Genomic DNA, 21,376 nt, shown 5'->3' on the forward strand with positions numbered 1-21,376 from the left:
GAATATTTTCACTGCAAACAAACAATTCTTCCTTGTAAACTTTGAAGTTCAATTTTGATTAGCTTTAAGTTATGATTTAAACTTTAGTTAATGGATTATTGTAACCTCATGATTATCCAGTTTTTATAACTTTAATATTAATCTTGGTTTATTCTTGTCCTTTGATTATGCTATGTCATGTGATTGTATGGGTTTATCACTGAACCTTGGTCCTGTAGTGTATCAACCCCACAGTTAGCGCGTACGACCCGGATCCGGCTGGGTGGGGTGTGACAAAAAGAAAATTTTTTTTTTTTTACTTCCTTTTTGTCTTTTCTCCTATCGAATCATTTTTTTTTTCTTTTTGTTCCTATTTCTCCACTTTCCACCATCTCACATTCTCAACTATTTTTATTTTCTTTGATGTAACCATTACATCTTCAGGGGAAAAAAGGTTTAAAAACCTAGAAAACCCATAATTAAAACCAATCATTTTGTTTTTCCCTCATGGTTTCAACTCCATCAAAAACCGTTTGACTGTCTTCTTCTTTTTCTTTTTAAAATTCTAACGATCAACCGATCACAATAGATCATCTTCTTCACGACCAAACCAATCACCAACGAGTTGGGGATACGGATGCACAAACACGAATAAAGAAGAAATACAAGCAAAACACACACGAGGAATTTAATGTGGTTCAACAAAACCTTGCCTACGTCCACTAGCGAGAAAAGAAGTTCTACTATTTTTAGGAAACCTCATACTACTCTCACACCTCACAAAGTGTTACCATTTTCTTGCCCCCAATCCCTATCCCTTTGTTGGGTTCTCCAATCGCCTATAGAGATTGATTCATCTAGGTTATCCAACAGAGACTATAAGGAAACCCAAAACCCTAATTCCCATATAATTACAATTTTAACCTTGTGATCCAATTACAAATACAACCTAATTATAATTATATGGACCTGCAGAATACAAAACACCAAAACACTTTGAAGTACTTTTGTTTCATCAAATTTCTCCAAAGTGATTCAGTGGGCTTGAGGAGTTCCCACACCTTTCGAGATAGAAGCGCCAAGTTCATAACTTCCAATTTTTTTGATGTTCAAACCTCCTACTCTCTTTGATTAACTGATAATATTCGAGCTGATCGTGTGAACCATACTTTTCTCTCCTCTTGACCAAAAGAAATTCGTGTTTGCTCTTTCCAACTCTTCCAAGGTAGACTTGGGTAATTTGAAGCATGACATGAAATGCGATGGCATGGCTAGAGATGAAGATCCGTATTACTATAGTTTTCCCCGCAACACTAAGCAACTTTGATTTCCAGCTTTGCAAAAGAGTATTCACCCATTGAATGAGTGTCACAATGCTTCTTTTTCAATTTGCTGTTAATGAGAGGAATGCTCAGGTATTGTTGGTTTAATATGGAATTGGGTGGAGAGGATTCTTTTCAAGCTACTAGATGTGTTGGGGCTATAATGAGCCCGAGTTTTGCTGATGTTTAACCATTGTTTGGATCTTTTGCAATAATCTTGTATCAAGTCCTGAAATATTCTTGCTTCCTTTGTTGTTGTTTAGAAGAAGAGAATGATATCATCAGCAAAGGCTAAATGAGTAAGACTCTCACATCCTCTACCAATCTTGATTCCTTTTAGCTTCTTATGCAATCGTGCATCTTCCATATGAGATGATAAAACTTTAAAACTTTGTGCATAACACAAAGATTTGGGCCGGATGACAATGGATCACCTTGCCTTAAGACCCCTTGTGGGTTTAAAAAATTCTTGTTGGCTTCCATTAATCAAGACTGAATAACTGGTGGTAGAAATACAAAACATTACCCATTTGAATACATATTTCTCGCACCTGTTGGATTTTGTTTTAAAAAATATATAATATAATATAATATACTATTTAGATAAGTTTAAAAATCATTAAAACTCTATCTCCCTAGTTTTTTTTTAGGACTCTTGTTTCTATAGGACTCTTCTGGATGTATATTAGGTGATTTAGATTACCATATGCATTTAGTCCCACATCGGATGGAGCTAATGATTATATGATTATATAATCATATATAGCTCCTAAGTGGGGTGTATGCTGGTAGAGAGCTATGTGTGGATCACGCGCATGCAACGACCTGGACCAAGTCGGGCGTGGTTGCGGTAGTGGTCCGTAGACCCTAGTCTGACCAAGCCATGGGGCACTGTAATATTATATAAATAATATTAAGTTGTCTATGATGGGACTTGGGACTTGGGGACAACCCGATTTTAGGTTTTGCAGTAGGGAGGTGATTGATCATACAGTGCAGCCCTCTCAAGGTGTCCATACGAGTCGGAAATAGAGGTTAAGCTCGAACAAGATTCCATTCCGTTTTGGTGAAAACAAACTTCGAAAATTTAGTGTTAGAAAATTCCTTCTTTTGTTTTCTTCATTCGGTGCCGCGTATTACCTTCGGATCTCCTTTGCAAGTAGACCCGGGAGGGCCCGCGGATCTAGGAGTTGTTGTATCTTGGAGGTAAGAACGCAAGGTCAAACCCAAAAGATAAAGGGGGCGTCAAATACCTAAGGAAAAGTACCGTCAGACACCTCAACTCACCCCGTGAAAGTTCGTGCCGTTCCTTCGCCATTCTACTACATTCGGGTAAGTGATTGACATAAATAATACGTTATATATTTATTTCTTTTGATTCGGGGAAGGGGGGGGGGGGGGGGGGGGGGGGGGGGGGGGGGGGGTTCTAGCACCAGGTAGTTGTTGCCTTGTAATTTCTAGCATAAGTTGTTTTAATACGTATTTCTTTCACTTAGATTAATGAAAATACTGCTTCAAACCCATACTTTATACGGGCTTTATACTGCTTCAAACTATACTTTCTACGGGCTTTATACCTTGAAAGTCCTTGGTCTGTGCTAAGGCAACCTAGGCAAGAGATTAGATTTGTTAACTTCTTTGAGTCAGATGTTGATCTTCAATTCACTGTTTTCACGTGTTTGCCAGTGTTTTTATTGACCAAACCTTTGATTTGAAGAAGATTTTCGTTCAAAATAGCCAAGAATCCCTCTCTTATGAGATTATTTGTCAAGATGCATGTATTTATCCTTTTCTTAAAAAAAAAAATTTGGAAGGACATGATACTACATCCAAATTTCCATTAGAATTAAATATCGTATCGAAGAAATTCAAAGTGCTCCAAGGTTTCCAAAGGCAAAGGAGCCATTTTGTTATGCATGAAAAGAAGATTGAGAATTTACGTAAATTTCACATTTTTTGAATAAGTAGTATTTTTTATCCCAAACTATAATCGTAAGAGAGGTGGAACCACATCACATTGTGCGATTCATTAGGAAGATTGAGAATTTACATAAACTTCACATTTTTTCAATAAGTAGTCTTTTCGATCCCAAACTATGATCATAAGAGAGGTGGAATCACATCACATTATACGATTCATTAGGCTTCTATATGAATATGATGCACCAAATTATGATTGAGCATCTATATAAATTTTAAAGAATATTGAAACAAATTGAATTATTAGAACTCTGACTCGGCTGGCAAGTCATTGCCAAAATTTCACCTTCGTCATACGATAAAATTATTATTTATGTGGGGATCAAAATTTACATGATTCTCTCTAAATAATATTTTGGTACAAATGAAACCCTAAAAATGGACCTCCAACTCTAGATATTTCTTTACCCAAAAAAAAAAAAAAAAAAACTATAGATATTTCAACATAATTTGGAAAACCATCTACTTTATGGATCTCCAATTCTAGATATTTTAACAAAATTTGAAAAACCATCAACTTTAGTGTCCCTATTATACCTCAAATTCTCCACTCCACCACCTCGTAGTTTTGAATACCCAAGGACCAGGTTGATTATTGTTTCCTATCGCCAATTCTAGCCCCTTTTCCTTCTCTTCTTGTACAATCATCCCTTTTTTTGAAATGCGCATAACAATCAAGCGAGATTTCGATCCGTTGGATCGAAATTTCGGTCAATCTTGATTGTTGAATTTCAATGGTCGAATTTTTCAATCCAACCGACCAAAACGATTCCCCCTTTTTTCCCTTTGATGTTTTTTGATGAGGATATTCTTCATTCACCCAAAAAAGGTGTTTCCATGGGAAAATCCCTGGACATAGCAGAGAAAAGAAGACAGGAAATCAGCCACACAGACCAAGAGAAAACAGTTGTTGTGGCTGACAAACTCAAAATGGGGATTTCTTTAACCGATCAAGATCACAAGGTCATGAATCACCATATCCTACAACATTTCTCAACACTTGAGGCAATTAGATTTTAAATGAAGGACATGTGGTTCAGCTAAATGAAGTGCAACTAATTGAGTTACATACCACTGAATAAAGCGCAACCATCTTCTAATCTTAGGAAACTGCTGTTGACATGATCCTGTTTCCAACCTAAATTGAAGACACCACAAGCTCAAGAGTTAGACAAATGCATTTCCAGGTCACAAATTTTTAAATTAAATACCAAGGGGAAACAGAGCAACACTGCCAGCTAATGAAATATATATATATATATATCCTCCAACTCGATGATATTACAAAGATTAACAGCCAGTGAAACCAATATCAAACAAAGCCCCCAAATGGAAAAACACCTCACCCACAAAAATCCTCCAAAAAGTTCTGGTGTGCTCACTTATGATCAATGCAACAAGAGAAGAGCACTGGGTTTTGAGGATGAAGGGATGGCGGATACATTCTGAGGTAGACATTGAACACTAGCTGCTGCACCACAAGGTTTGCTTCCTATCTTACCTACCTTACAACAGAGAAGCAAGATGAGACTGCACAAATGGGAAAACCTAATCTACATAATACTACTCCTCTCAACTCAAATGTACAGCAAACCACTTGTTCCGTTCTATCTGTACAGCTAACTACGCTCGATACATTAGCAACATTTCAAGCAGGTTACCAGTACAAAACCAATCCTCCAACTTTACTAAATGGCCAAACTGTATGCATTAAGACTAGTGAACCAGATCACAGTCCTCCAACTTTACCAAGGGCCGGTCCATGTCCTCCTCAAGCACCTCTTCTTGGATGGTTTTTGATGATTCATTTCCTCCAGATTCTGCAGGAAGCAAAGAAAATAAAACAGAGCAAACAAAATTCAGACAGTGACAACATTTAATTAGTGCAGGAAGGCTGGATGCGAGTCTCTCCCAACTAAATAGGATTACTATGACAAATAGCTGAGCATAAGAGCCAGGCATCCAGCACTGTAGTGGTCCTAGTATTGGACATACCATCAGTCAAACTTATCTATACTTTATAATTTAAACCATGACATCTATTTAATTCTGAGGAAAATACGAGCTACCCAGACAGGTTAATCAACAGCAATTTTAGGATCAATCACTAGATCTATCTTTAGTATGAAGTATCAAGTGCTGATCTCCTACCATCCATCTTTGCCCAAGCGAATAGATGAGCAGATCTTATGATAATAAAACCCCTAACCTACGCATCAGTGCTACATGAGTGCTCGAGTTTGTGTGTTCACCTTGTGGTTTACAGAGGTGTTTCGGGTTTTCCTCAGATCTACCAAACACTGATTAATGCTTCTTATAATCTTATTGTCACCAACGTGGTCAACTTGGAGTTTTGATCTTCTTTTGATAGCACATAAGTCTTATTCCTGCAAGCTCTTTAAGTTGGTAAAGAAAGGCATTTCAAAAATGGTTTAAAAGTGACTCACCATCATGTCATTCTCAATATTTTTTATTCCCATTTGCTTAAACATTGAAGTTTGTGACACTGGTGAACTGAGGCGGACATTAGTTTGTCCAATGTACCAATTTTCTTTATCAGTTTCGATTTCTCAAAGTTCATTTCTTCCTTTGTAATCTTCATTCCTCTTACTTCCCTTCCACTTTAGGTCGATGTCATTTCTATAATTTGTTTTGGAAGAATCCATACAGCCCTTCTAATTGGGATAAAGCTGAGTTGATGTTGTTGTTGTTCTTTTTCTTCTTGTATTTACTTCCATCATGGCATTGAAAGTTCACACAGTGATGCATCAAATAGGTAACCCACACTTCAATGAATTAGTGATTGTGTCATACAATTGCACCAAATATAAACAGGAGTACAGGACAGAGGAACACTTATCTTTTTCTTCACCACTAAACCGAGTGATATTTGCTTTATCCTTGTACTTTTGGCAGCTCCCTGTGGCACCAAATCATTCCTCATGCATTGATTTACTAAGTTTCACTAGGAAAAACTATCCCACTTGACTTTCCCCTCATCTTGCCATTAGGTGGTCGTACTTTGAGCTACCTTGAATCCATTATTTAATATACTATCCATCCTTAAACACCTGTCTCAGTTGCATTTTTTATATTTTGTTTGCTTCATTATTGCCTTCCTTTATCTTCATAAATCATAGGAAAATATAGTATCACCACATCCCTAACCTCCAGGAGAAGCATAGTATCAGGAAAACTATAGACTTCAGATGAATAGCTCAGGTCAGGCTGATGAAATTAATTGTTCCAGTGATCTTGGAATCTTCTTACGTGTATAGGTGACCATTAGAATCTGGATGCACTACCTACATGGGGAGGAAATTTTACTGGAACAGAAATTTTATTAAGAGGTTCTTATGTTGGTTAACCCAGGATTACACAAAGTCATTGGTATGCAGGTTATATTGTAATTATGTGCTTAGACTGAGCAACTAAAAACAAAGTGGGGCCCTGTAGTGAGGCCACTGGGCAACTTATATAATCCAACTGTAGTATCCCAAATAAGGAATAATCCAAGACCAAGAACTTCAGGGAAGGAAAAGAAAAATACCCAGAAATTACTTGTCCAAGTCTTTAGCCGCAGCTCAACAACTCTCTTGTTTCAAATACTAAATAATTTCAATATAATCTAGGAAATTAAAAAGGTCATTACTGAAGCAGCAATCAGATAACCATGCCTAGAGATGAGTGAGGAAAAAATCGCTAATGAGCATTCAATCATCAGTCATAATATTTCAGCCATAGAAGCAATTAGAATTTATTAGTTTATAATTAAAATAGTGTGACAAGGCCATATACCTGGTTTTTTTGCGTTGCAATGATTTCTGCCTGCAGCAATAAAATCATAATATATGAGAATTTGCCACAATCTATCCATCAAACAATTTTAACAGTGTCTGGACTTAAAACTTCATCAAATAAAATTACCTGTTTTTGCTGCAATTTTTCGTTCTCATCCTTAAGTTTTGCAACTTCTGCTTCTAGTTCCATGGTATAAGCCTAGCAGGAACAAAAAACAAACATTATATTTCAAAACCAACAAACATGTGTAATTCATAGTATATAAACATCAACTTCTGGTTCCACATCCAAGGTAAGGATTGATCTTTTCCAATCTGTAGGTCTATCTGGTTATGGAACAGTTCCAGCTTTGTGGTACTCCACTTATATCAGATGGCACGCACCACCAAATAACCATGAATGGATCCTTTCATACTACCTTCTTATGAAAAGATGCATAGAGATGTACATGATTATCATATAAAAGGGTGACACAGGTATTCATCTATTTAGTAATCTCCCATACCTTAATTTGAAATCAAACAATTTCTTTTAGCCTCCCTTGAGAACAGAGCTCAAAAGCACAAAAAACTGCGGTAACTACAGAAATTAATTACTCTTTCAGTACAAGGATTACCCCACCTAAGTTATTACAACTCTTGAATCTCCACTCTCCAGAGCATCCGTACTCTTCAAATATGCAGCTAAAAAGTAATTTACCTTTTATCTTCATGTTCAATTACTCTTTCAGTACAAGGATTACCCCACCTATGTTATTACAACTCTTAAATCTCCACTCTCCAGAGCACCTGTACTCTTCAAATATGCAGCTAAAAAGTAATTTACTTTCTATCTTCATGTTCTACCACATATTTCATGCTGTATAGAAATAGCAATTCAACTCTTTTGTCAAAAGATTTGAACACTAGCATCAGAAGAAGCCATACAGCCACAAAAACAGAATCTAGAAAGCCATGCAGTTAATAAATTGAGATGGAAAGTAATGCACCGGCATACTTTCCATTTTTCGATCCATGCAGTCAGGATCCACTTGGCCTTGGCTAGTTTGACCATGAGACTTGTCGTGCTTGAAGACAACAAGATAATCCAGTTTGGGAGCCCCAAATGAAGACTCTCGACCAGCTTTTGACAATTTTAATTTATAATGAAGCTTAAACGGTTAATTTAAGAATCTAGATCATATAACTGAAAGAAAACAGAGTGTCCAATTACTCTTGTAGTGAAAATTCACCTGCTTCCGAGCCCGAGATCTTGCTGCTGATTCTCTATTCTTAATCATCCTCCTCTGTCTCCGCTCGACCACCTTCTCCACCGCACCATGGCCTTTCCTCCCTCTCAAACCTCCATTGAACACATAAGGAACCGGGGACAACGAAGATGTATCCCCATTACTTCTAGCAGGCCCATCCGTAGACAAAGCGGGAGATCCTGATGCAACTGTAACAGCCCCAGCTCCCAAACCTACCATGCCGATCCCTCCACCCGGAACGAAGCCATGGTTTACTCCTGGATCAGAGATTCCCATAACACCACCCCTCACTGCAGAGCTACCAAGCTGGGAACCGTTCGGTAAATGTAGAGGGGGGACATATGCCATGGTAGCTTGTGCCGGCTTAGGATAGAGTTTCTGTTGCTGTTGTAGTTGTTGTTGTTGTAGTTGTTGTTGTTGCTGCTGCTGCTGCTGTTGCTGTTGTTGCTGCTGCTGGTGGTGTTGTCGTTGTTGCTGTTGTTGTTGCTGCTGCTGCTGTTGTCGTGGCGATTGCTGCGGCTGCTGCTGGGAATATCTGACCCCATTTGCGTTTAGTGCGAGGTTAGGAGATTGGCTCTGTTGAAGTTGATTGTTACTTTCTCCAATCCGGCTAGCTACAGCACCAGCAGTCCGATTCGGCTGTAAAAATCCAAGACCAAGACCACTGTTGTCATTCGGACGATAAAATTCTCCACCAAACCCGGTGTTGCTTGGTTTTGCAGCAGCCTGAGCATCTTCCCTGACAACCCCTGCTCTCACCAAGAACTCCTCCAGAGTTATCTCACCCAAAGTCGGCTGTCTCTGCGGCAAATTCGTTGCTCCATTACTACTCGCGTCCTTGGTGCCGTTACTTTCCTTAAACAAGTCTCTCCATACTTCATCTACAGTCTTCTGACTAAGCGTCCGAGGCAGAGTTAGAGAACCCTGTCTCTGCAGATTCGCTCCAGGGAACCCACCTTCAGCACAACCAAAAGTGGAAGTCATAGCTTGGGTCTCCTCGGCCGTCCAGATATTTTTAAGAAATTCATCCATGTTCATGGAACCAAAATCCTTCCCAGGGCCACCCATGGTGTTCTGAAACTCTTCGAAGGTCAACGAATACACAGAAGGTTGTCTAGCCAATGGAAAAATTCCTGGTGGCCTTCCCGCACCACCTACGTTCCCTTCTGACGGCTGTCCATCACCAATGTTCTTGAAATCCCAATGAGATCCCATTTTCAATTCTGATTCACGTCAACAAGCTTACCAAAACTTGCACAAGCATCGAATTGAAGCCAGATCTAGTGGAAACAAGTAATTTCCTTCTTCCTTCCCTCTCCTTTTCTTCTGCTACAATCAAAATTCACCAAACCACGAATCCGCAGAAGCTCAGACCTGAAGTAGGCCAAATTAGAAGGAACTAGTCCTGATCAAACTAATTCCGAGCTCAAATTAATGAAAAACGATCCAAGCAGAAGTTACAAAACCTAACACATTCTCATTTCTACTTAGCGCGACTGGATTAACCAGCCACTCCAAACTTAAATCAGAAAAATAAAATAAAAAGCAGAGAACCACAAATAATCGAAATGCAAAAAGTAGAAAGAGAGAGAAGGAACAAAAAAATCTTGCAATCCGAAGAAGAAACTAAAAAACAAATAAATAAATCATTTTCTTAAACTGTTCTATCAGAAAATCACAAAGAAAAAGAAAAAACGACAGAGAGAGATAGAGAGAAACAGGAACAGCAGACAAAGAGAGAATTTCTTTTACCTCTTTTTTCGTTTATTTCGTATTTTCTTTTCGTTCGTGAAGCGTTTCTGCAGCTCTCTCTCTCTTTCTCTCTCTCTTTCTCTCTCCTTGAGCACCTTCGGCTGTTAGCAAAGAACGCCAAGTGTCCAATATGATCTCCACGAGTCGGCATTTAAGAAAACGAGCTTCCATTTGGGGGAATAAAGTAATACAAAAAATTGTTTGCAGAACCACTAAGTTAACGCAACGTGGTCCAATCATAATAGATCAGACTATTGATGTGACATCTAGCCAATGATATTTAGCTATATGGAGAGATCGAGGCCGTCCACGTTTGCTTCCCGACAACCGTGTAGATGGTGACCTTTACATTTATTATTATTATTTTTTTCGCTATCTATCTCAGACCGACACTCAACCTATATGTGCGCTCGGGGGTATCGTACGCCACTTTTTTATGTCCTATCTTACCCTTCCTGTAACGGCACTGACAATGAGAGAGAAAAAATAAAATTTCCGTAAACTTCGTCCACCGACGATGTAAGAAATTTTCCTTCACCACCTATGACGTTTGCATGATTGAGTAATGATCTTGTCATCTTGATCGTTGGATTTCAGACTTTTTTTTTTTTTTTTTTTTCTTTTCTGTTCGATGAGACGAATATTTTATCTGAGTTGAGATCCTCTATTTGCAAATGTAGAGGATAACATAACTTCACAAAATTTTCCATCTTACACAATTAAGAGTTTCAGGGATAAGTTCTTAAATACGTGTAGAAGGAGAATACAGATATTGCAAATCCGTAATCCTTTCTCTCGTGGACAAAAGATCTACAATATCCTTTATCTACTCCCCAATAGACAAGATTTTGATGCAAAATTCCCAAACTAGAACTAATTTTGAAAAACTATATAACTTTTGAGATAATTTCACTTAAAATTTATATTTTTTATGAAAACAAATGGATATGATTCTTTGTTTTATTTGAAAGCTTCATTTTTTTTTTCTTTTGGTGTTTTTCATTAATTAAATCTTAATATTTCTTTTAAAAAAATCTTAATATTTTGTATGGAGAATATTTTAAAGAAAAAAAAGTGATAACCTCAAATTTTTTTTGTTAAATATAATTTCATTTAATAGCATATAAAAAATGCAAGGAATCAGTTGCAAATATTCGAAAGCCCAAGATTGGAGCCATGTCAAGTCATCCTCCTTCCTATGCAAATAGTACCTTCCAGGCCAAATAGTGAAAACCACGTCGATAATTCACAAAACGATAGAAGGGTTTCAGGAGTTTCAAAACAACCTTAAACAAAATTTCATCAAAAAATTATGTGAGACTGAACTCTTTCCAATTGTTTAATAAACACTTTTCAACTAGTAGTTCTTGTATATTTATTTATTTATTTTATCAAAGAGAAGAAAAAAGATTGAGATGGTCACGTCTCAATAAAAATTAAAAAATTACTTTTCTTTTCTTTTTCCCTTTTTGATAGAAGGTTCATTTGATTTAGTTTACACATGCCTCTTGAATAAGGAATAAAATATCCCTGAAACAACTTGGTTTGCCGTCCAGCGAAAAGCCGCTATATTGCAGCATTTTGCCAATATTTTTTGTGCAAAATCGATGATTTCAGCGTACTTTAACAATGGCAAATGATGACAGAAGAGTAGGAAATGGACAGAGAAGGGGCTGGTTCAAAAAGGGGGATTGTTGCAGCAATGACAAGGCTCAAAGAACAATGGCCATTATAGGGGAAGAAGCAGACGGCGCAACTAGGAGGTCAGACAAATCTGCCAAAGGCTTAAAACAAAGAATTGATGTAGGCCAGTGAGTAACGCAGGGGGAATGGCCAGCTTGCTCCTCTTCCACCTTTTAGTTCCTACAATTTCGTCACCACCAAAGCACCAACTCCTCTTAAAATTTGAGATTTTGAACGAAAGAGAAATCCAACATTCAAATCAGAGATCGAAAGCAAACGAGACAAATCCAAGTCAGGTTTCAGCAATTTTCGCCGATTTGCTGGAAAATCGAAGATTTTCTGGCGACATTTAAAAATGTTTCATACCTAGTACGAAATAAAATAGCGAAATATGGCAAATTTTTTTGTTCTTGCACTCGACTGCAGCCTCCATAATTATCCGGACTGTGTGACTTAAATTTATTGTAATTCGGATTAATGTCGATTCTAGTCCATAAGTTTGACCGATTTGATTTTTTTATCGGGTGATGAAACCGACCAATCCGATTCCGATTCTTAAAACAATGGTCCCATACTCCCATGCTCCCAATCCACACTGGCAGAGTAGAGTAGTAAACTAGTAATCATGGATCATGATTCATGGAGATCTAAAACAGAAAGAAAAGATTGAAAAATATATGAAAAGGCCGACACTAATGGATTCTCTCCAAGACAGAACCACTCCAAAGGTATGGCGACAAATAAATGAGATTACACGTGGCAAAGTCAGAAAGGTCAATGGGTTTATGAATTAAAGGGGTACGTGTGTTTCATCCATGGGTTGAACCCAGATCCCGTATACCTCTCGTGGGGCTGCTGTGGATAAGATATTTTAACAACGACACTAGCTCAGGATAAGATATTTTATTTTCTTGAACTTACCATAATACCCTTCGTCGTTAAAGCATTAACACAGCCAATACTAAGCCAGTCACACTGAGATTCTTCGCATCCCGACTGGATGTAGAGACAGACTTGAATGTTGTACACTCATGTGTTGCTAACTGTTGAGATTTCAATCTCGACCGTTCTCTCGTAGATGATTAAAAGCAAGAATAATGGTCGAGATCAAAATCTCGACCATTGAAAGCACAGTATTGTGCATTTAATACACAATACTGAAGTTGAACCCGAAGAAATGCATGCTACTGAATGCCCTATCAATTTGAGTATCACAAACTGGACATGCAACAACCGAGGCCGGATCCAGCAGTCATTGAAAGACTGAGAATGTAGTGGAGTTCAAGAAAAGATTCTACACACTTTATCCTGATTGGCTTAAAAGAATTTTATTTTTATCAAAAGATTCCTGTTTTCTTTCCCTCGGGATCGCTGCCTGAAGGGCGTAACCGCGTAAGTATACGGGCGCCGTCTTAGTTGACGAACTCCTTTCGGTGCTTCCGATTTCCGAATGAAAAACTTGTGTTTGGGTTTTCTACTTTTCTTCCGGAAAAAAAAATTAATATTACCAGAAAAAGAAAGAAAAGAACAAAAGAAATGGAAAACGGTGGTGCGGCTCTGCCAATGCCAAAAAAGGAAAAACCACATGTTTGTTTTGTTGACCAATCAAGCAGTGAGATTTTTCCTTTCTAAGGCGGGCGGCTATTTTTTTTCCTTTTCTTTTATGGGTAAAGTAAAGCAGGGGCGGCTTGAATGGCCAAGAAAATACAATCTAAAAAGCTTGCATAAACTATGGCATTTTTCTTTTTTTGCTTAAACATGTCAGTAATACCTCTAATTTTGCTTGGTAAATGTGCATAATCTCAAGTGAAATTAAATTTCAATCGTTGAATTTGAATGGTCGAGACCAAAATTTTGATATAATGGCCGGAAATACTTTGCTTAACCGTCCTACTCATTAAATGCATAGGACTGAAGTAAAGTCCGTAGTATTCCACTCTTAATATATAAAAAAATGTCAGTTTCAAAGAAACAAAAAAAGGGAATTGGTTTTTTTTTTTTGGTATAAATGTACTTGTAACTCTTGGGACCCAGAAGATGAAGTTGGGCCATGGAGTAGGTTAACAACTCAAATGGGACCTAGTTCAATTATGAGACGGTTTATAGAACGTTTATGGTGCATTTTAACAAGAGGATAAGGACGATTGTTTGAGATTTGACGAAAAATAGCAGCAAGTATTATAAATAGAGGTCTTTTCTTACACAAGCACAAATAAGTAGAGTCAAACACATTAAAAATTCTTCTGCAAATATAGTTTATCCTCAGTTTTATCACGCTCAATTAATTTATAATTGTATGCTGTGCACAACAGTGCATTTTTGTACTAAGTAATTAGCTGAAATTAAAAGCTTAAGTTTAAATTTAAAAAATCATCAATAGTCTTGTATTTAGTTTGTTTTTTTCAACCAATCATTTGGTATATATGTGCATTGCTGTGCACAGCAGAGACTTGTGCACAACAGAGGATGTTTTCCCATATTTCTACATTTAATAAAATAAAATAAAAAAAAAATTACAATTTCCTTTCATAGGACCAATTGCAAGTTTTAATGTTCTTTCAGAAACCAGTTTAAGTCTTTCGCTGGCCAAGGCAAATAAAAGATTTTCAAAATTTTGAGTTATACACAAGGTCTGAAATATCGAACAATGTTGCTGTCTCGGTGACTGGCGACACCACCAATACGGCGACATTTAGCAGGGGTGTCGATGAAAATTTGACCCCTGATTTTGGGGGGGGGGGTTTAGGGTCGTTTTGGCTTGAATTTTGTCGTATAGCCTAATTTGAGGCCAATAAACACAATGGGAGCATTATTTTGGACTAAAACATCACTTAATCTAAAAAATTTTATTGGACACATGTTAGACTATATGCGGGCAAAACTGAAAATTTGGAAAACTCATATAAACTAATGTAAACATGTAAAGAAAATACAAATACTCAACTGGTGAAGAGAAGTATTAAAGTCTACAATTCACTATACAAATTATGTTGAGTATGATTCATGCTTTACATTTTATTGCCGACAGATACAGGGTCTTAGCAGAGGTGTGGAGACAGCGCCTCCGAAGCCTGTAGATGTCTTATGTCACTTTGACAAAAATCGAATGAAAAATCAATGATAAAACGAATCATATTCTATTAAATATGGTGAAAAATCGGTAATATATCACCGACATTTGGTATATGTCGTGTCGTTGAGGGGAGTCATGTCGCCCCAGCGACAAGGCGATATATTGCCCTATATTGCCGACACTTTGTTCCGTGGTTATACATTGGCTCCGAGATGCTCATATATCTTCAACAGGTTGAGTGTTTTCACTTGTAATTCAAGAGAAAGAGTAATGTCCAATCAAGCATGATAAGCAAATACGGTTTAACTTTGGAAAAAAAAAACTTCTTTTTTTTTACTGTTATCTGTTTACTTGTGGCACTAAGAACTTTGTATATTATTAGTGATGCTGGATTACAGCTAGAGATTATAATTGATAATGATAAGGTTTCTAAAGAGTGTTTAGGTTAATTTATTATCGGAGATGTTTAGAGATCATGAGTGTAGATTTTTATGTTCCTTTGTGGTGTACCAAGAAGATTGTTTATTGAAAATTATAAAAAGATGAAACGGTAAAAGAATTCTTTTAAAAAATGAGACATTTACTTCCCCTCATTTTAACTACAGAAGAGATTGTTAGATAATAGTGATGCTGTAGGCCACGTTCTCAAATAGAATATTACCTTTGTAACCCCTCCCCCCAAACTTGAAAAAAAGAAAGAAAGAAACTGTCTTATTCACTTGACAAAGATAATGATTTTTCTTTATGATAAACAAAATTTTAATGCACTTGTAAAGGGTGATCAACATCCATCTTAGGGTTTTAATTATAATGTAGGCTTTGTTTCTAGCTCTGAGGGCATTTGAACTTTTGAATTGCAAAATTTTAATGCACTTGTAAAGGATGATCAACATCCATTTTAGGGTTTTAATTATAATGTAGTCTTTGTTTCTGGCTCTGAGGGCATTTGAACTCTTGACATTATAGTTGTGAGGCATTGGTCTCACCAAGAGACCAACTCTTAGATGTTATCCCAATCTCCTATATGTATCATCCCAATGCCTTATCTTGCCTATCCAATACATATGGTAAAAGGGTTCCACAGGTCAAATTTCAAAAGATATGATGAAAGAAAAAATCTACAACTATGTTGATAACAATTATGAATGGCGATAGGATCGCTTTCAGCATCTCCTCCCATTGGAAATATGCACAAAAATTCTAGAACATCCAACACCAAAGGAGGAGGAAGGGTGTGACATTTTGCTTTGGAATCCATCTCCAGATGGCTGCTTTTCCATTAAAATGGCGTACCAGATGCTTGAGGTGGAGAAGGAGTCTATATTGAATCCAATATTCAATGAAAACTATTGGAAGAAACTATGGGAACTCAAGATGCCAAACAGAATTTGTAATTTCTTGTGAATTCTCAGTCACAATTGGTTGCTGTCAAATGTTAGATTAAGAAAAATGAAGCTTCAATCTCATGCATCATGCAGATTTTGTTTATGTGAATTAGAGAGTATACTTCACATTTTTAGAGATTGTTCATTTGCTCTTAGCATTTGGAATAGACTACTGCCGAAGTCAATGCAAATATGGTTCTTTAGGAGTAATCAAAAGGACTGGCTAAATATATGCGGAAAAAGTCAAGATTGGTACCCAGATTGGGCGATAAAGTTCAATTGTGTGGTGTATAAAATTTGGTGCTGGAGAAATAGAGAAAGCCATGAAGAAATCTTCACCAGACCATAAAACGGTGCAGAGCCTTTGTTTAGACCTCTTCAACCAAGTTAAATCGATGTGGGGAACGAATAGAGAGGAAACAATAAAACCCAAATGCCCTAGAAGTGTTGGTGGATGGGTTAATCTAAGGAATGATGATTCAAAATAAATGTGGATGCATCACTATGCAAAGGAGAATACAGTCAAATAGGAGGTGTAATTTGCAACAAAGAAGGTAGCTTCCTTGGAGGATTCATGAAGAGAAAAATGAAGATGAATATTTTAGAAGCTGAATTGCAGGCGATCTATAAAGGAATTAATGTTGCATGCGAAAGAAATTTCATGCCTTTATGTGGAATCAAACTCTCTCAAAGCTATTGATATGTTAAACCCTAATGCAAGAATACAAGGGAAAGTAGCAAGAGTGGTGCATGCAATAAAGGAAGAAGTGGGAAACTATGAAGGAATTAGATTCCTAACATGCGTACTGGGAGTCTAACTACGCTGCTGACTGAATCACGAAAAGACTGACTTCTTTAGAGGAACCTACGCGATTCTTTCTGGATCCACCCCAAGAATTGGAAGAGATCCTATTGGCGGATGAGATTTGCATGCTTGAGTAGTTTTTTTTTCAAGGTTGCTAAACCCCGTTTATTTGTTACAAAAAAAAAAGGGTTCCACATTATCTATCGGTTTAGTGCATTAAGTAATATAAATATAGGGCCGCACACTTCTTTTTTGGGGGTGTGTGTTTAGAATCACAATTAATTCTTTAAATATTTATAAGATTTACTTAAAGGAATATTTAGGATATATTCAGTAATCCGTCAGAGATCTCTACTCCGAGAAATATCAAAAGTACTTTTTAGTATTTTTGGAAGTAGAAATATTTTTATAGGCGTTAAAACTTGCTTTTAGAAGTAGAAACTATAATTAACTAGTGTTTATTGTAGTAATTTGAGATATAGAAAAATGAAGAACAATGACCCTTTTTGCATGTATAGGTACTAAGGTTCTATCAAATATAGAAAAGATGAAGTTAAACTTTGGTCATTTGAAAATAGAAAAAATGAAGAATTGAATGATCCCTATCATTAGGGTTAGAGAAGCAACAAATGTAAGAGTGTTTCTATCACAGTATAATTAAGAGAGTTTTAACAGGGATCTTACGTTTAGAATGCTAGATTCTATAAATACCCTTCTCTAAAACCGTTTCACTTAAAACTAAACCCATCCAACTTTTAATCCGAGAAATAGACAAAGACAACAATTTCTTGTTGTGTCAAAGTGTTTCTTAAAATAAATATTTTCATAAATACTAATTTATGCTGCAAAAATCCCTAGAATCAAAACTATCTATCAAAACATTTTCAATCAATTTTTTTTACTAGAAGCTTATTTTCAGTGTGTTATCAAACAGGTCCTTAGTTTTCGTTTTTGCACCATTTAGGTTTGTTAGCTTGTATATAAGCATTTGTTTGAAAAATATATTTTTAGTGGACAAGAGAATAGTCTATGTGCTAGTCTATGTGCTTTGATTGAAAAATATATTTTTAGTGTTGTATTTCTTTGCTGCTGTAGTTGTTACAGTCTTTGTTCTAAGGGTTCTTTGGATGTGATCCTATTTGGGCTCGACCTGCCCTTAGCCTGGATGACCCTGTCTTTTGCATGTATGACAGTTTGGTCACTTTCCGCTCCTTAGTTCATTTCAAACCTTGTGTGTTCATACAATTCTGTCTGTATTTTCTTTAGTTATCTGAATGAAGTACTATATATATATATATATATATATATATTGCACAAGACACTTATAGGAATAAGGAAAGCCATACATATGTTGCAGTCTTAGTCTTATCTTTATTTGTAGATAGGTGCAGGTTTCTGAAGCTTCCCTGTAACGAATCCTTCAGCAAGCAAAGCAAACAATTAGCCAATGCGTCAGACAGAGAGAGAGAGAAATTTGCAATCCATGGTACACAGGTATACATCTGGAGGCATGCGTTTGGTTTCTGGGTTTAATCAATCATATTATGATGACCACACCATGCACTAAACAAATATGCCAAAGCTGTTTAAGTGCTGTGTCATTGAAGTACATCTGTACATGTACTAATAGTGCACCATGCCAAAGCCTTTGGTCAACACAACAACCCTACATTCATAATTAAAACACCAATGTTTTGGTTCATCATCAGCACAAAAGGTTCAGGCCATCAACATCCCTAAGACCCATTATGATGTCTTACCCTAATTCAAATTTCCACAATAACCAATCATCTCTTTCTTGAAAATTGAGAAGAAAATTTGAAAATTTTGATGCTTTTAAATGTGTTCTCATTGGTTCTTTGTTTTTTTTGGTATTTTTGTAAGGTTACCCCATGGTATAAAGTTTCTAAATATGCTTGGTTCGACTGTCACAGAACCGAAAGAGCCTCCGAAAATGAGATTCACTAAATATCGCCGGAAATCACCTAAAAATTGTTGGACCTATGAAATGTTGGCAAAACTTGCTGAATCATCTGATTTCTCAGCTTCTACAATTTCTTCTTTTTCTTCTTCTTCTTCTTCTTCTTCTTTTCTCATGCATATATCCCAACATGACTTAATTTGTTTTGGTTTCTCTGTCTTGAACAACCAACCTAGCATCGACGACAAGAGAAATGGGAGCTGGGAAGAGACAAGAAATGTCTCAATCGTTGATGGAGTTCAAAGAGTTCAAAGAGTTCAAAGCAGATAAGCGTGTTCTCCAAGGTCAATGAAGGTAAGTAGAGATGGAGAATTGGGAAGAGACAACAAAGATGAATTTCAGGCTACAGCGAATCCCAATTGCATACGAAACCAACTGATCAAGAAAATCGAACCAGTAGAAGTGTTGCTTTTGATCGCCGCTGGCTTACCATTATCTTCTTCTCCTCCCTGTGTATGACAAAATCCCCAACATCTAAAACCTTGTAATTGACGAATTTGCTTCTCTGTCCAAAATGCCCCTCCAAATTTCCGACAGTAAGAAGCCTCGTAATCGTCATTGTAAAGTAGAAGAAGCCTCCTAAGCTCCACTCTAAATGGTTTTGTCACACAAACTAAAAATAAAAAAAAGACTAAATCATTCATGGCTCGAGAGTCAAGACTAAGTCACTTGACTCACTTCCTTCCTCCAACCGAAATACCCTTAAATATCGGCAAAATCTCAACAAGATTTCGTGAGGTTCTCTAAGGTGTGAACCGGCGATTTTGCCGAGATGTTGCACCTTGGGTTATACAATCAAGCAATGATCTCTTGTCCATAAAGAAAAAGAGAGATACATTCATATACAGACACAGTCAATCTTCTATGATTTGCCTGAAGAAAAAATGCTACGTCTACAACTGGCAACAGTTAAATTCACTACTAATGGAGAAATTCAAACAATACTTTATCCATAGAGGTGGAAATCTAGCTTTGATGGCCTAAACTCATCATCCTAAGTCTGAATCGGAATTCAACTTAAATTTCAATCTTGAAGACGGGTTAGGGCCACCCTGATAAGAGTTGGTGCCAAGTCAATGCTGATAGTTTGATTAGGCCTAGTGAGGCCAAACCCTACAAATTTGTATGCTATTGCTGATAAAAGTTACGACAACTATGTGGAATTATGTTTTGCTTTATTGTTTCGTACTTAAAGTCACGATTAGATAAGATCAAGGCCGAGAATTAAAGTTAAGTGTCTAATTTACCCCCGACATTGTAAATTCAAGGTCAAGGTCAAAGTCAAATTAAAGATATTTAGGGTTTTAACTTTTAAACCAACCCAATCTTATTGCAAGTCCTATTCATTTATCTTTTGAGATAACTACTACTTAGTAACAAAACATAGAATAGAATGCGTGTTAGACAAGTTCAATCATTTGAAAAATATATAAAACTGTACTTAAAAGTGGGTCGGTGCTTGGTAGGTAAACAAGGATTGAAACTTAGATATTAGATCGATTTTTTTCCACCTTTGAAAACCCCAAGATATTTATTATAGACTTAATAGTTCAACTTTTTGGGTAATAAATATTATATACTTTATTCTTCTGTGATGCCAAAAATAGAAAAAGAATGTTATCACGTGTGTGCACGTTGGAATATTCTATTTTACACGTGAGTTCATCGATATATATTTATAAAATTATAGGCCTCGGTCAAGGTTGGGCTAAGCTATATTAACTTAGGCCCAGCCCATCCTGGTCCAATTGATATTCAATTTGCTAGTCATTCTTGTGTAGGGACCTTGCTAATCTTTTCTACATCGTTCCAATTTATCGGATGTCTCCAGAGAGATCGGTTCCGTTATTATTAATTTAGCCTCCAATTGTATATCCTATCCATCACTTTTTTTCATTATTTTGGGGGCAAAATCATAGAAAAACATCCTCTCCTATGCACAGCAGTGTTAAGGGTGTCAATTGGTACGGTTTCAGTAATTTGGTACGGTACTAACTTTGAATACCGAAAACCAGAACCGTACCGTACCGAATTTAAACGGTATGGTACGGTTTCGATATTAAATCGGTACGGGAAAACGGTTTAAACACACTATCTAGTGCGGTACAATTTTGGTACAAATGAACTTATGCCACTGTTGTTATTAGTTCATTAAGATCCTGATGAAATTGTGATCAGCCAATTAATAGAATTTGAAATTAATACAGATAAAACAAGTAAATCTAATTAATAAATACAAAACAAGTAAATCTAATAAGAGGAGTGAATGATGAAACGAAAAACTACAATAGGAAATTAGAGATAGGGTAAAGGTAATGTGTTTTAATTGTAAAATTACAATTTATATCCCTTAATTTGGTATAGTA

General features: G+C 36.6%; 1 protein-coding gene and 1 non-coding gene across 2 annotated transcripts; both read right to left on the reverse strand.

Moving 5' to 3' along the window:
• Positions 1–3,793: 3,793 nt before the first annotated feature.
• On the reverse strand, positions 3,794–10,209 carry LOC149016360 (ABSCISIC ACID-INSENSITIVE 5-like protein 5). The gene is made up of 5 exons (XM_089157504.1): positions 10,084–10,209; positions 8,314–9,705; positions 7,209–7,280; positions 7,080–7,109; positions 3,794–5,101 (listed from the first exon to the last, which is right to left on the reverse strand). The coding sequence occupies exons 2-5, from the start codon at positions 9,544–9,546 to the stop codon at positions 5,027–5,029; spliced, it is 1,410 nt and encodes a 469-aa protein (XP_089013630.1). The 5' UTR covers positions 9,547–9,705; positions 10,084–10,209; the 3' UTR covers positions 3,794–5,026.
• A 10,537-nt stretch (positions 10,210–20,746) lies between these two features.
• Positions 20,747–20,847, reverse strand: LOC149016361 (U6 spliceosomal RNA). The gene has a single exon (XR_016173843.1). It is a non-coding gene; the product is annotated as a U6 spliceosomal RNA (small nuclear RNA).
• Between the last annotated feature and the right edge of the window lie 529 nt (positions 20,848–21,376).

This window comes from Hakea prostrata, chromosome 5 (assembly GCF_041222555.1).
Source record: "Hakea prostrata isolate BN-2017 chromosome 5, UWA_Hpros_2, whole genome shotgun sequence".
NCBI classification, from domain to species: Eukaryota; Viridiplantae; Streptophyta; class Magnoliopsida; order Proteales; family Proteaceae; genus Hakea; species Hakea prostrata.